Source organism: Bos mutus, chromosome 14 (genome assembly GCF_027580195.1).
Source record: "Bos mutus isolate GX-2022 chromosome 14, NWIPB_WYAK_1.1, whole genome shotgun sequence".
Classification (NCBI taxonomy): Eukaryota; Metazoa; Chordata; class Mammalia; order Artiodactyla; family Bovidae; genus Bos; species Bos mutus.
In genome coordinates this window covers 18,642,475-18,658,093 of record NC_091630.1, presented here as the reverse complement: position 1 = coordinate 18,658,093, position 15,619 = coordinate 18,642,475, and the positions used below count along the sequence as shown (strand labels likewise).

The 15,619-nt window shown below is 43.9% G+C and overlaps 1 protein-coding gene across 3 annotated transcripts in view; it reads left to right on the top strand.

The window, feature by feature from the left end:
- Positions 1-6,475: 6,475 nt before the first annotated feature.
- YWHAZ (tyrosine 3-monooxygenase/tryptophan 5-monooxygenase activation protein zeta) overlaps positions 6,476-15,619 on the top strand; it is a 34,787-nt gene continuing 25,643 nt past the window's right edge. Inside the window, exons 1-2 of one of the 3 annotated variants that reach the window (XM_005887010.3) lie at positions 6,476-6,701; positions 9,664-9,968. In XM_005887010.3, the coding sequence (XP_005887072.1) occupies positions 9,675-9,968 (294 nt within the window). In that variant the 5' untranslated portion in view covers positions 6,476-6,701; positions 9,664-9,674. Of the gene's footprint in view, positions 6,702-7,060; positions 7,209-7,286; positions 7,404-9,663; positions 9,969-15,619 lie in introns of those variants that run through there. The other 2 variants (XM_070383057.1, XM_070383058.1) reach the window with 2 other exon arrangements.

Sequence of the window (15,619 nt, the reverse complement as noted above, 5' to 3'; positions counted from 1 at the left end):
AAATGCAAGTTCAAACAACAATGAGATAACACTACTCACCTATTAAAATGGCCAAAATCCAGAACATTGACAACATCAAATGCTGACAAGGATGTAGAGCAATAGGAACTATCATTCACTGCTGGTGAGAATGCAAAATGATACAGTCACTGTGAAAGACAGTTTTGTGGTTTCCCACCAGGACTTCCCTGGTGGCTCAGACAGTAAAGTATCTGCCTATAGGGCGGGAGACCCGGGTTCAATCCCTGGGTCGGGAAGAGCTCCTGGAGAAGGAAATGGCAACCCACTCCAGTATTCTTGCCTGGAAAATCCCATGGATGGAGGAGCCTGGTAGGCTACAGTCCATGGGGTCGAAAAGAGTCGGACACGACTGAGGGACTTCACTTCACTTTCATAACACTAAACATACTCTGACCATATGATCCAGCAGTGGCACTCCTTGGTGTTTGCTCAAAGGAGTTGAAAACTAGCGTGCACACAAAAACCTGCATGTGGATGTTTATAGCGGCATTGCTCATAATTGCCCAAACTTGGATCCAGCCAAGATGTCCTATGGTAGGTGAATGGGTGTATCACAGTTTTGTGGTACAGCCAGACAATGGCATATTACTTAATCCTTTAAAAAAAGACCACAAAACAACAAATCATGGAGGAATCTTAAATGCAAATTATTAAGTGAAACAAGCCAATGTGAACAGCTGCTATTTTATGATTCCAACTATATGGCATTCTGGAAAAGAGAAAATTATGGAGTCAGTAAAATGATCAGTGGTTACCAAGGGTTAGGGGGAGAGATGAATAGGTGGACAAGAGAATTTTTAGGACAGTGAAATTACCTTGTATGACACTATAATGATGGATACATGTTATAATTTGCTTTTGTTGTTCAGTTACTAAGTCATGTCTGACTCTTTTGTGACCCATGAATTGTAGCCTGCCAGTCTCTTCTGTCCTTGGGATTTCCCAGGTGAGAAGACTGGAGTGGGTTGCTATTTTCTTCTCCAGGGGATATTCCCAACCCAGGGATCGCACCCAGGTCTCTTGCATTGGCAAGCAGATTCTTTACTGTTGAGCCAGTGGAGAAGCCCATATGTCATCACACATTTGTTCAAACCTGTAGAATGTACAATACTCAGAGTGAACCTAAAGGTAAATGTTGAATTTTGGGTGATAATGACTATAAATGTATTTTAAGAAAATACCACTCAATTTTATTAATTTTAACAAATATCCCACTCTGTGGGAGATGTCAAAAATAGGGGAAGCTATGCATAAGTGGGTGCTAGAACTATATGAAGCTCTGTACCTTCCTCTCAATTTTGTTATGAATCTAAAATAAATCCTATAATACTGGAGACTGCAATAGAGACTTAAAGGTTAAGATAGTAAAATAGTGCCAAATTACCATCTTTGCTATAATCTTTCCCATTTTCCCATTAAAGTTTCATGAAAAAGTTTTTGAAAGTTAAGAATCAATCATTTGCAAGAGGTATTTCCACTAACTACAGTACAGAGGGAACTAAATCAAGAAACTTTATCATGAATACTTTATCCTCAAGAAAGAAGAGCAAAATTGGTAGGAAGAAGTTAAGCCTTCACATTGTTATTCAATCAGAATCTCCAGATCCCAGGAGAAGGCACAGGAGAATTGCAGAGAACCGGCGAGGCAGGGGTGGCTGGCTACAGAATGTGATGGATAGACCCCTGGCATAAGGAGCTGCAGATAAAGCATTGTGGGGAAGCACTCTGACAGCCCACAGTATTCAAGACTGCAGTTTTTCCATTTATCACAGCTGATTAAAGACGAACCCCAGATAGCCCCTGATTCTTGACAACATAAATTCCCCTCCTTGCAGACAACTGGACAATGGGTCAGGGGAAGATCCTGTCATGGCGGCTGCTCCACAAATGATGAATGTAAATGTCTGCTGGATTCCAGCATTTGGGTAGGTAAGTGTGTTCCTGCACTCTCCTACAACTTTAGATCTATCTATCTTTTCAAGAGGATGGCAAAGAGAAGCAGAGGAAATTTCACCAGCCAACTCTAAGACTGGAAGGAATTTCTCTTGTTGATATGTAATAGGAAAACAATCACCACCTCAACACAAGATTGAAAAAAAAACTCTATAGTGCAAGGAAATAGAGAGCTATCTGAAGACAGCATACAACTGAAGATGGGAAAAGAAGACTTTACTATGGGAAAAGAAGACTTTAGAAAATGTCTCTCTGTACTTAATGGAAGGCGGGGGAGATAGTGTCTTTATTGATCATCAGTAAATTAAAAATATAAGGCAACTAAAATTTCACTGTGGAATTAAAAATGCCGTTTGAGGTAGAAAAGCAAAACTGACTCTGCTGATGGTCAAATAAGTAATTTGTAGGATGAATATGAGGTTTTGTTTTTCAGGGAACCTTTCTCACTTCTCCATGGACAGTGTTCACAGCTCAGATTTCTCAAAACACTCATGAGCCCTTACTTCGCTGTGCTTCTCTGTAATTGCATTTGGTGTATGGGTCTGTCCCTTGACCATGTGTTGCTTCAAGGAGGGAGTGTGACTCATGCGTTTCTATCCCTCCAAAGCAGCATAATCTCTGACCAGTGGGCTCTAGTTAAGGGCCTGGTGAAGGTATGAAATGAGAGCTCACAGTTGACTTGGGGTTCTTATTGGTTTACATTTTAATTTTTTTAATCAGCATGCAAAAAATCCAGTCTGCGACCAAAGTATCACAGAACACCGTTTAGAGACTGGGATGTCAGGATAGAGTTAAAAGGTATGGACTGAAAAACAAGTTTTATGTGTTTTTTTTTTTTTTTTTTTAAGAAAAACAAGGTTAAAACAGTATACAAAAGAATAAGGATGGCATCAAGTGAATAGTAAATTAAAAAGTAGTGAGACTATTAGAGTGACTAAGAATTGAGAAAATATAACTTTCCTAAAGTCATTCTAGGAGTCAATAGATTAGTTGAGAATACATAAAATATCATAAGAGCAGAGGCCCTTACTCTCACTTGTTTTCCCTCCCTGTGCCTTTTTTCTTTCACATTTCCTCTTAAAAAAAAAAAAAAAACCCTTACCATGCTTTGGATTTGCCAATGATATCTACAGACATTACAACGAGAGCTGTTATAACAGATAAAACCTAAATTTCACTGGCTTAAAAAAGAAAAGGTATCCTTCGATAAAGTCCTATAGGATCAAGGCTGACTTTTAAAGGCCTTCAGGGACTCAGACTGCTTTTATCTATGGTCCCCCTCCTCTAAAGCCTTGGAATCCTATTTCAACTGGCAAATAGATGTCCATGAACAGATCGAACAGAGGTTAAAACAAGGAGGTTTTTGCAGACCAAAGCCACAAGTGGAGAACATGGCTTTGGATATGTCCTATTAGTGCTCAGTCACATGCATGTGTGCTAAGTCACCTCAGTCGTGTCCAACTCTTTGTGACCCTATAGACTGTAGCCCGCCAGGCTCCTCTGTCCAAGGGATTCTCCAGGCAAGAATACTGGAGTGGGTTACCATGCCCTCCTTCAGGGGATCTTCCCAACCCAGGGATTGAACCTGCACTGGCAGGTCTTCTGCACTGGCAGGCGGGTTCTTTACCACTTGTGCCACCTGAGAAGCCCTATATATATATATATATATCTTCATTTAATCTTCAATATCATTTAATGAGTTGTGTTTTTATCACCAGTACTTTATTGACAGTAATATCAAGACACAGAAGGTTAAGTAACTTGACTGAGACAACAGGGTTGAGCAGTGAAGAAAATAAAACAAGTCAGACTACTAGTGAAAGTTTCTAGTGAACGTCCTAGAGTTCAAGTTCATAGGTTCTATTTCTTTGTTTTCAATTATCCTTGGCATATGTTATTCCTATTCCTCAAAGTATTTGTCACTTGGGGCTTCCATGACATTCCCTATTCTTGCTTCCCTGCAAACTCATTACACTTTATTCCATGAACACGTTGATCTGAGTTTGTAAAACCTAATAGTTCCTGTCCTTTCACCAAAAAAGCCTTGCTATTTAAAGCAGGAGGCAAAAATCTAATTTAGCTGTTTCCTAAGGTAAATCCACAACTTATTTAATGCAGCAAAATCCCTAAACTTCCTCTAAAACAAAGGGCATATATTCTATCTGTATATATACTTGAGATATTAAACAACCTCACGTTTTTGATGGGGTGCGGTTTATGAGAAATCTATTTCATCCCACGGATAGAACCCAGGTCATGGCAGTGAAAGCCTGGAATCCTAGCCATTAGGCCACCAGGGAACTCCCATCAACTTCCCTTTAGGAAAGATTTTTCAAACTTAGTATCTTCTTTCTGGTGCTGAAATCTGGTATAAAACTAGAGGCAAGAATTTCTTTTAAAGAAAGCTTTTGAAATATTAGTCATTTTAAGTGAGTCACTCTCTAAAAGAATTTGCTTGGGAGTCAAAGAAAGGAGACTTTAATATCCCAGAAACAAAACTCTGATCAATTTGTTCATTCATTCTACTATTAATCTGTTCCGACGGGAAAATTAAAACCACTGAAATTGAACTGATCAGTGGAAAACCCTCTTTCTCGTTTATATTTTACTATCTAACCGCCAGTTGGAACTTCAGGCCAAATGTCATTTGTAGAACAGTCTTGTGGCGCACTGTACCCATCAGACAGAACAGACAAGGCGCTCGGAAGCACCAGGCGCTGAAAGAGTGAGCAAACATTTTATGTGACGGTTACTGATAAATTCAATTCTCTGGGGAACTTGAGGCTGAACTCCTGGAAGGCTCTTTTGTCAGCTGTGCCTAAAGCAGGGTCCTAGTATGTGCTCAGGGGCTTCCCTTGTAGGTCAGTTGGTAAAGAATCTGCCTACAATGCAGGAGACCCGGTTCGATTCCCGGGTCGGGAAGATCCCCTGGAGAAGGAAATGGCAACCCACTCCAGTATTCTTGCCTGGAGAATCCCCTCGACAGAGGAGCCTAGCAGGCTACATTCATGGGTCACAAGAGTCGGACACGACTCAGCGACCAAACCACCACAGTAGGTGCTCAATAAAGTGATGTTGGAAAAGTCAACGAGGCCAAGATGGAGCTCACACATGGGTAGCAGGAAGAGTTCTGAGTTCTAGAAACTCTCAATGACTTTTGCAATTGGTTTGGTAGGTCATCCAGGCACTAATCTTTTCTAACACTTACCTAAAGGAAGACGGATCAAAGACATTTCACACAGTGAATGCATGTCTTTGAACTTCCTGAAGTTGACTGGGTGGAGGCCCTACCGTTTTAGGTTGGCACGTTAACGCGGCACCTGCAATTTCCGCCCTTCTCTTTCCTCTCTTCCTGGCTCCCGGTCCCTGTTCTTCGCCCCGCCCGCGGCCCACCGCCCGCTGGGTCAACCCGGGCCCTGGGAACAGCACGTTCCCCTCTCAGGAGAAAACAGGTAATCACGTTTTAAACCACGGAAGCATGAGGTCTCTAAGTGAAAGCTTTATTTTGGACAGGAAAAATTCAACCTACAAAAAACGAGGAAATACACTCAAACCTCTTTGCCTCCTGTCATGTTATGGCCTCCAGGGCCCCCTCAAAGCCTCCACCTAAGGACGCCGTCTTTCCCTCTCAGAGGCTGAAGGCCTCTTCCCAGGCCTCACCTCCCGCCAGCTCCGCCCGCCACACCTCACTCCCACTTGGTGCCCACCCATTGTCCCCTCGCAGCTGTCACTGCGCACTGATGCCCCAGCCCCGATTGGCAAAACCAACTGGTGGCTCAGCCCACGTACTGGGACCGGACGCCTCCCTCTATCCCGAGCCTTAAAAGGCCTCCAGGCGCAGTCCCTGAGGCTGCAGGTAAAGGGGCGGCAGCGGAAAGGAGATAGGGAGGGGCCGCGCGCCCCGATCGCCCCGCCCGGCGTGTGTGTTGGGGGAAGCTGGGGGGCTAGCGCGCCACATCGCCCCTCCCCGACCCTTTGACCGTGCCCCCCACCCCCAACTCCAGATCATAATGCCAGCTCCGAGGAGCCGCTCTCGTAATCTAGCCCTCCGGATGGCCCCGGGGGGCAGTTGCCGCCGCAAAGCACGGAGGGCGGGGCGGGCCAGGCGGATGGGAGGGGGTGGGGGGAGTGTGAAAGGTCCCGGATGTTGCCGAACGGGCGCCCCTTCTTGAGGGAGTAACTGGCGCAGGCGCAGAAGGGTCGTACGAACCCTAAGTGGGGGTGGGGGAAAATTGCCTCCCGGCTGGTTTTGGGGGAGCGAGCCGGAGAAGGGTTGCGGGGGATCCGTGGGGAAGGCGAGGGAAACGGTGGGGATACTGGTGACCAGAAGAAGAAAAAAAGAGCTTTCTGTTCGGGCACCCTCAGGACAGGAGTATAGAAGTTGGAAGCCGAGAGGGCTGGGGAGGAGAGTTGGGAGCGGAGGGGACGCGCGCGCTCCTCCGCTCGCCCTCTAGCGCGGGCGGGCAGGACGGCCGCGCGCTGGGGAGCGGCGGTTGCTCTGGGCCCCCAGAGCTGTGGGCACCAATCAACGGTTGCCATAGCAGCGTTTGACGTCATCGTGCGTGTGGTGCCCCTGCTGCCGGGGCTGGTGATTGGAGGAAACCCCGTGTCTGCGGAGCGGCTGTAGCCTGTGAGCAGCGAGATCCAGGGACAGAGTCTCAGCCTCGCCGCTGCCGCCCAGAGACTGCTGAGCCCCGTCCGTCCGCCGCCACCTACTCCGGACACAGGTAAGGGACTCGGCCGCCACCGCCGCCGCCACCTCGCGCCGCTTCTTCCTGTCCTAGGCCAAGCATCCGAAAGCGCGGGAGCAGTCCCTGCTCCGCATCCCCTCAAGTCCCGCTCGCGCCGCGGTTGGGAGCGGCGCTGGGCTGAGGCGGAGTCTCCTCAGGCGGAGACGGGCGGCGGCTTCTCTTCCGCTGGGTTCTGGCGGGCGGCTCGCGGCCGCCTCCGGCTACTTGCTTCCGGATCGACGCCTCGGCCCGGAGGGGCGCCCGGTCTGATCCGGTCCCCGGGGGTTGGGGGGTGGGGGTGGGAAGAGCGCCCGCACGCCAGGTTTCCCCCAGGGACCCGCCCGGTCGCCGGCCTCCCGAGGGTGACCGAGGCAGCGCCGGCCGCGATCCGTTCTTTTTCGCGCCCGCCCCACCCCCCCGTAGCCCCCTCCTCCGCGCCGCTCCGCTGCCCGCTTCCGTCCGAGAGAGAATGACTCGGCGGCCGCGGGCATTGCAGTGGCGCAGGTGAGCCGCCCCCTCCCCGCCGCCCCCCGTCCCCTCCCCCCGCCTCTCCCGCCCTCTCGGCGGCGCAGCCTCCGCGCCCCGCGCTGCGGCGGCACCCACCCCTCCTCCCGCACCCGGGCGGCGGCGGCGCGGCGGCGGGAGGGTCGGACCTGGCCACGGGGCTGCGAGCCAAGGCGGCCCGGAAGCGCCCGCCAGGTAGAGCGGGGCAAGGCCGTGCTTCGGTCGAGCCGGCCCCGGGGTGGGGCCCGCCCGAGACCTCGAGCCGAATTTCCCGGGTTCCGCGGGGGTGAGGGGGAATGAGAACTTGAATATTCCCGGCGGGCTGGGGGGGATGGGGCTGGCTTTCTTTCTCCGCGTGGAGGAGGTGGGGGGAGGGTGTTCGGAGCCCAGGTAGGGGATAACGATGAGGGTGGGGAAGACGGGGGACCACGGGGCTCGCTCGTCCTCCCGGGGGTGGGGGGGCCTGGTAGACCTGAGGGTCCCTGCGCGCGTGTCGACCGGGACCCCGCTCGGCGGGGCGGGTGAACCCGCGCGTAACAGCCGGCGGCGGCCGGGCTCGCCTGGGTGTGGCTCGCCCCCTCCCCCACCGGCTGCAGCTGTCGGGCCCCCGGAGGCTAAAGGAGCACCCGCGGCGGCCGGTGGCGGACGGACGCCGACGGGACAGTGGGGTGTGTCCGCGGCCGGCCGCTCGTGGTTCCGCTTCTGCGGGCGGGCGGCCCCGGCGTCCGTGCCCCCGAGGCGGGCGGGCGGGCGGCTCCCCATTCCCAGCGCAGGCGGGAGCGCGCGTCTCCTCCTCGCATACCCCCAGCCCGGGCCCCGGTGGGGGAATTAACACTAGGCAGTAGGCTGGGCTCCTTGACACAGATCCGCCATGACAAAGAGGGAGACGCGGGGACTCGCGCGGAGGCACCAGCCTGGGCGGAGCCAAGGAGGGGGGTTGCGGCTGGCGCCGACGGTAGGGTTTGCCCTTTAAAGTCACAGACGGCCCGTTGTCGTTTCACCCACCTCGAAGTCTTCCGCCGGTGAAGGGTTAAATGGGTGCGGCGAGTCCTGGGAGCACTGCTTATTCTTTGAGAAAACTAGTCCACTTCCCCTCGTTACCGAGGGGTTTGGGAGAGGAACCTTTGTACTGGTTGTAGATAATTTTCTTTAGAAGTAGCATTAGCCTGAGAGCATTTTTTAATTTTTAGGGGGGAGAATTGGTAATTGCAAGAAAGGGGTAGGTTATGCGATAATAGATTTGGGGTTTGACATTGAAAACAGTATACTTCCTATTCAGGCTAGCTAGTTACTTGTTTAAATACAAAGGATTAGTTCCGATTTGGTTTTTTACAAAGAAATGTTTTGTGGGATTTCCCTGGGAAGGTAAAGAAAGGGAGTCAGTTCCCATAGTGAGTGACAGTGACTCCTCTGTTCATCGTAAGTCATGTACCCTTTGGGACCACTGTAGGGGGTAGTATCTTTATGTGCTGCTTTAGGATCTTTCAAAAGGATGTCTTAAGGAACAGCATAAGGGGAAGATTGAAAAGCCCAGAGCTTTAAAATGAGAAAGAATTAGGAAGTCTTGATAAGGGCAGCTTGAGTGATAATGTATGTAATTAATTTTTGACTACTAGAAACAAGGCGCATTAAGTCTGCATTTAAACTGAACAATGACATCAGAAACACTGATCATACTGGGAAGCATTTACTATCTACATTTTAGTGCTTACATATAGTAAGAATCGAAGTTCCGGGACTCACGGATTTTTTTTTTTTTAAGCCCATGTGCATATAACAAGGTACAGATGAATGAAGCCTTAGGGTTAGTTATTGATCCTTGGTGGTGGTTTTACAGTCACAGTATTAAAATAAGCAATACGGTCATTTCTCCCAGGAAATTGGCATGGTGATCAGCTGTTGCAAAGATCCGTGGACTTGGGGTGGGAGTGTTATCAGCTAAAATTTAAACACTTGACAAGAGCAGATACTAACAGTAATAGGACATGAATTACATTAAACTGACAGGAATCGTGATTCTGAAAGTATGGTAGTAGTATTCATAGGTGGTGTTTTCACTAAAAAAAAGCTGCTTAATTTTTGATTACCCAGTGATATTTGAAACTAGAGTTGAGATTTTGACCAAGTAACGTAAGGATTGGTTTTTAAGGCAGCCTTTTTAGTCAAGTGTGCTTCAACTTTATGTGAAATTAAGGATCGTGTGGACAAAGATGAGATAATGTAATTTTAGTTTTGCTAAACCGATTTTAATGGCTTTAAATGTACACTATGCACGCTGAGTATGCCACGTTTTTTCCCCCCCTGAGCATCCTTTTGTGAAGTTCCATTGAATTCCACATGTAGAGAATCTTCCATCGGTAATTAAGTTTGAAGTGTTAACATGTTTACAAAGGCTGTGATTTTTAGTCTGTTTTACTGGAAAAAATATCTAAATGCTACTTTTTTTCCCCTGCAGAACATCCAGTCATGGATAAAAACGAGCTGGTACAGAAGGCCAAACTGGCCGAGCAGGCTGAGCGATATGATGACATGGCAGCCTGCATGAAGTCTGTAACTGAGCAAGGAGCTGAATTATCCAATGAGGAGAGGAATCTTCTCTCAGTTGCTTATAAAAATGTTGTAGGAGCCCGTAGGTCATCTTGGAGGGTCGTCTCCAGTATTGAGCAAAAGACGGAAGGTGCTGAGAAAAAACAGCAGATGGCTCGAGAATACAGAGAGAAAATAGAGACCGAGCTAAGAGATATCTGCAATGATGTACTGGTGAGAAACCATTCAGTCTAGTATCATTGTAATACAGGGTTTCTGTAATGATTATCAGTTCCATTACTCTCAACTTTTTCTTTCTTTGGTTTCTCTTTTCCTTTTAAAAGTGGGGTATTGTAGATTTCCAAGTCTTTCAGAGTGTCATTACTAAAATGTTAGAACAATTGTGGTTAGATTTGTATTAAATGAATTCTGTGGTGATTATCAGTCAGCTCAGAGAGATTGGTAGTATATTTTGTTCTAATTGAAAAGGTAAAGTAATCGAATTATCATTTCAGTTGTGGTTAGAATATTTGTAGTAGTTCTAGAACTGATTTTCTTAAAAGTATATAGATGCAGAAATTGGTTACCTATCTTGCTTTATGTAAGATGTAGTAGACATTGTAGACCTAGTAGCCTTCCCTGGTTAGCCACTGAAATGTTAATATAATGTCAGCCATGCAGAAAACTGGCTTAACAGTTGTTTTTGCCTTTCTGCATTTAAGTGTTGGAAGTCAACTTTGAATGATGACAACCACATTAAAAGATTATGAAAAACTCAAAGCTTGATTTTCCAGGTTCAGTCAAGAAGCATTTTAAGAATTCAGTGTCTACTCCATTGAAGCACTGCTTCTCTAAATAGCTTAAAAGACTTGAACATTACATTTTGGTTAATTTTAAAATTTTCTTACAAATGGCGACTTTCTGTGCCAGAAAAGTTGAAATATAAGAATAAGTTGGTGGATAGTGCAACCGTTTAGCATATAACAACCTGTGTACACTAACACTTTGATTTTTTAATGAACTGGGAGTTAATATTTAAAATGGGTTTAACTAAATGATTACTCTTACATTGCAGATGGGTACTCTTAGATACACATGGGTCTCTGTTTGACAGGGCTCTGGTATACAGAGGCTGAATCCCATTTCCTCTGAAAATGCAGCTGTACTTCTTACTATTTGAATCTTGTTCATGGAAGAAGTACTATAACAAGCAATATAGAATTATTTCTGATGGGGGTTTGGAGTTTTTGTTAAAATTGTAATGGTATTATGATTCCTTTACAGTAGTCTAACGCTGATGGAATAGCTTCAGTTCCTAAATTAAGAGTGTTTTTCTCAAATGATAGTTTACTTTAAACTGTCTTTTTAAAGAAGAATAACGTTTTCTATCTTTATGTGGGCTACAGTCTTCTCGTGTGGTATCTATTTTGTGGGTAGTTTTTGATTGCTTACTTGAAATCTTTACATTGATAGCTATCATTCATTTCTAAAATGAGAAGGGAGTTCTATGCTTTTATCGAGACTCAATGACAAATGCTTATCTTATGCTTTGCTAATGTAATAAGAATATTTAAAATTTGAAAATACCATGTTTCCCTATAATAAAAAAAATACTATTGGACTTTTCCCCACCTTCCTTGCTCTGTTTACTGGTAAGAACCTGAGTGTGTTATTAAATTTTGTTCACTCTAATGTTTTTCCCCCAGTTATTATACCTGATAGATTAAATAATTAAGAGTTTTATTATTTCCCTTAAGACAAAAGTCAGTTTTAGGAATAAAAGGGGATGTGGTAACATTCATCCTATACTAACAGCTTATTTGCAATTCCAGGTAGGTATTTGCATGTTTTCCACACAAAAAGTATAAAAGCTCCCGTCATTGTGAGACTTTTCCTAGGAAAAGACTGTAGCAGTTTTAGCATTACTTTCCTTATCAAGGAAAAAAAATACTGCATTGGATCAGTGGGTGAGAATATCTGAATTAATCTCTGAATAGCTTTTCCTGCTGAAATGATTATTAAGGGAGTTTGATACTGGTTGCTGATCACTATGTTGTTCTCCTGCAGAATAGCACACTGGCTTCGCATCAAGTCTAAATGAAATTTCCAGTTCGAAAGTATAAATGAAATTTCCACTTTGAAAGTATAGATAAATGAAAGTTTAATTGTTTTACTATATAAAAGGCTCAGAGAATTCTAAAGCTTTTCTTCCAGCCTTAGTCTTTTCAGAAGTGAAGCTCCATTAGTGATCTTTGCATGGCTCATCCCTCCTAATATATAGTAGATACTCAAATTATTTGTTAAGTAAATGAGCTTTTGGGTTCTTTTGAAAAAGAGGTGGAACTAGGTCAGCAGTACGACTAATTTTCCAAGGCCTTTTCTGTTTCAACTTGGGGAAACTTGGATATTTACAGATACTGTGATTCTTTACAGGCAGGCTTCTTTTCCCGATCATCTTTCTTCAAACAGGTCCTGTTGACTCGGGAAACATCTTGCATAAAATTCCTTTTCTCCTTTTAAGTAAAATGGAAGAATAAAGTCTAGCAGAACTGTTACTTCTCCTAGAGAAAAAAAGGATTTGACCTGATTTGCTTGATAATTAGTGAACGTGTGCCCAATTATATCTCAATATCTTATATAATAAAAACGTAACCAGTTGTAATTTTTATTGCTCTAGTTTTTTCTTTGACTTTTAATTTGAGAAAAATAAGCAGATAATTGCTTTTCAGAATTGATATTATTGGCTGATAGCATCATTGATGAACCAGACTTCATTGTTCTATACTGCCTAAAAAAATATTCTTTGTCTTCCTATTAGTAGGAACTAACCTCCATGGTTCAAAGTTTCTCTGAAGAGCTCTTTACTCTTATTAGGTTATTGCCATTCTAGTTACATGTACTTATCAAGTGTTTGTTTAATTTATACTATTTACTAAGCAGTGAAAGAGCAGGGACTGTGTTACTTTGTACAGAAGTTTTAGAGCATTACTGAAGAACATGGTCACCGGCCTTATTCTTCACAACATGAACTTCTCTTTATGCGAAATTATGGTTCTCTTCTTTGTGTTGTTAAATTTGAAATTACAGTATGTGAACTAATGCAGTCAGCCTTTTCTAGCAGATCTTAGACCAAATGTTCTTGTGTCAGTGGGGGAAGGGGTTGATACCTCTTCTGCCTAAAGTCACAAGAAGCCAAAAATTAGGTAGTTTTATTTTGAAGATGATGAAATGTAAAATGAAATAAGCATATGCATACTAGGTTGTACCTAATTCAAACTCAATAATATAACGGCCTAAAAAGAGCAAGTTTTGAGTCGTAACTAGTGTTACCTTTAAATGGCTGGGTGACCTGAAGATATTAGTCATCAGAGAAAACTGAGCTCAGTTAAATGGGAATAATACCTACCCCATAGGACTGCTGTGGAGAAAATCAGATAGAGCTCTTAGTGCCCCATTTATCTCAGTTTGGGGCTTCTCTTTAAAGCAGTGAAAGTGAAGTCGCTCAGTCGTGTCTGACTCTTTGTGACCCCATGGACTGTAGCCTACCAGGCTCCTCCCTCCATAGGATTCTCCAGGCAAGAGTACTGGAGTGGGTTGCCATTTACTTCTCCAGGGGATCTTCCGGACCCAGGGATTGAACCCGGGTCTCCTGCATTAAAGCAGTGAGAGTAGTACAAACCTGCCTATAAGTTAATAGAGGTCTCTTTAACTTGGGAATCTAAGAATGAAGTTTAAAAGATCCAAGAAACCTTAAAAATTCTTTGTCTTTCAAGGACAGAGGCCCATACTGGCCAGCAAGTTTTCAAAGGTTTCATTTTAAGAATTGAAAGCCACTGGAATAAGTTAAAGAATGGCTTCCTTATTAGGACATGAATTAGTAAAATCATGAGTCTGTCATTTATAACAGTTGGCAACAATATTTGTTGTGTGATTCAGTTAACTTGTCTGAGTTCCATTTTATTATGCTTCTCTACATTTTTAAGGTGTTGTTGCTGGGCACTGGTTTTTATCTCCATAGAACTGCCATTAAGCAGGAGCAAGCTGGGAAGTGCCTTGGGCTTTAAAAACTGCTATATAAGTGTTTTAAGTTGAAAATCACTAGACAATTCATTTACTGGAATAAGGGCTTCTCAAAAGAATTGTGCAGTGTTATATTCATTTTCTTGACTGTATATTTACATGTTTTTGTCAAATAACTGTTTTTGGTATGTTTCAAAGTACACAGACCTTACATGACATAGGAGATAGCAGCAATCCCTTCCAGGAAGAAGGACATTGGACAGTCTTTTGGTAATAAAATTCAGCAGTCTTTTTAAGAGTTTTCTTGGTAACAGTTAACTGTTGTACCTGGTGAGGTAGTTTGTATATTTGGAAAGTCTGAGGTGTATGAAATGTAAAGGAAAGAAACATTGGAAAGACAGGTGTTTACTATTTAGTGGGAAGGGGAAGAATAACAGCTTGGTCAAGAGCAACAGGTTACCTATCCTTTTTCAGCCTAGCAATACTTAATATAATAATGAAGTCTTTCCTGCCTGTTCTAGAAAGAGATACAGATGACTTGGAGAAGTTTAGTGATTAGATGAGCTGTGAAGATAGTTAAAAGTGAACTAAGGAATAGATTACAGAATTGAAAATTGAAATTCAAAAAGAAAATTAAGAAAAATCTTAAAAGTAGAGGAGAACATGTACACTTAAGAACTCTTTGACTCTTCTGATATTGCCCAAGAAAGAGGAAGAAATGGTATTCGGCCCCAGCAGAGGCGTTTGAATTAGAGAGGTCGGGAAATAAGATACCTAGAGTGTCTTTATAGTTTACCAAGAGTAATTTTGCTTTTCAGTTTTTCTTCTAAAAACACCCGATTTGGGGACTTCTCTGGTGGTCCAATGGTTAAGACTCCGCACTTCAAATGCAGGGGGTGAAGGTTCACATCCTTGTTGGGGAACTAAGATCCCACATGTTTTGCAGGGTGTGGCCAAAAATTAAATGCCCAGCTTTATGAGTAAAAAAATCTTACGATAACATCTGTCAGTAGTGGTACAGTAGAAGATCCTAGTTAGTTGGTTAATTGAAAAGTAGTTCAAATGTGTTCCTACTTGTTCTAAACATTTTCAGTTAAAACAAATGTGTGTGTTCATTTGCGCATTTCTAGTGCGGAGCTAAGACCTTTTCTTTGAATGTGCATAGACCTACGGTTTGAAAATAACTTACTAGCCACCCCTAAAAGAAACGCAACCTTTATAAAATGTAATTTGAGTTTACGTAGTAGAGTAAGAACTTAAAAGCTAAAAGAAAATAATCAGAATTTTTCTAATCTTTCAATTGTTTGGATAACCCAAGTGATACATGTGTGTGTCTCCTTTAAAAATAGTCATTTCAAAACATTCATTGTAATTGCATTAGAAATGCTTCTTTTCATACTTAAATTTGATAACAAAAATAGCATAGCATTTTAAGTAATTATATCCAAGTATAATGGCGTAGCTTGGGGAACAAATACAGGGCTCAGTAATGGTATAAATGCTGATAGAAACTAAAGGGGGTTTCAGAGAGTAGCTGAAAAATGTATGTGAATATTTAGCCCAAAGATAAAACGACATGGGCATTATTGGTGTTTGCCTAGGAATGAAAAAGGCCTGGCATAAAGCCAGTCTGTTAAGTGAGGTTTGGTTAATCCAGCAAATTAAGTGATGGTTCATTCTGTCAGTGCATTAGGTGGAAACAGTTGCTTTATTCAAAAGCCTTTGCAGTGATTTTGCAAGAGATGAGATTAGGAAGAGAGAGAGGGTGCTGGTTAAAGCATGAAGGGGTCAATTATGTTATAAATCAATGAATGTGGGACTTAATGACCTTGCAAAAACTTTACCCAAAGGAAGTGATGCCAGAT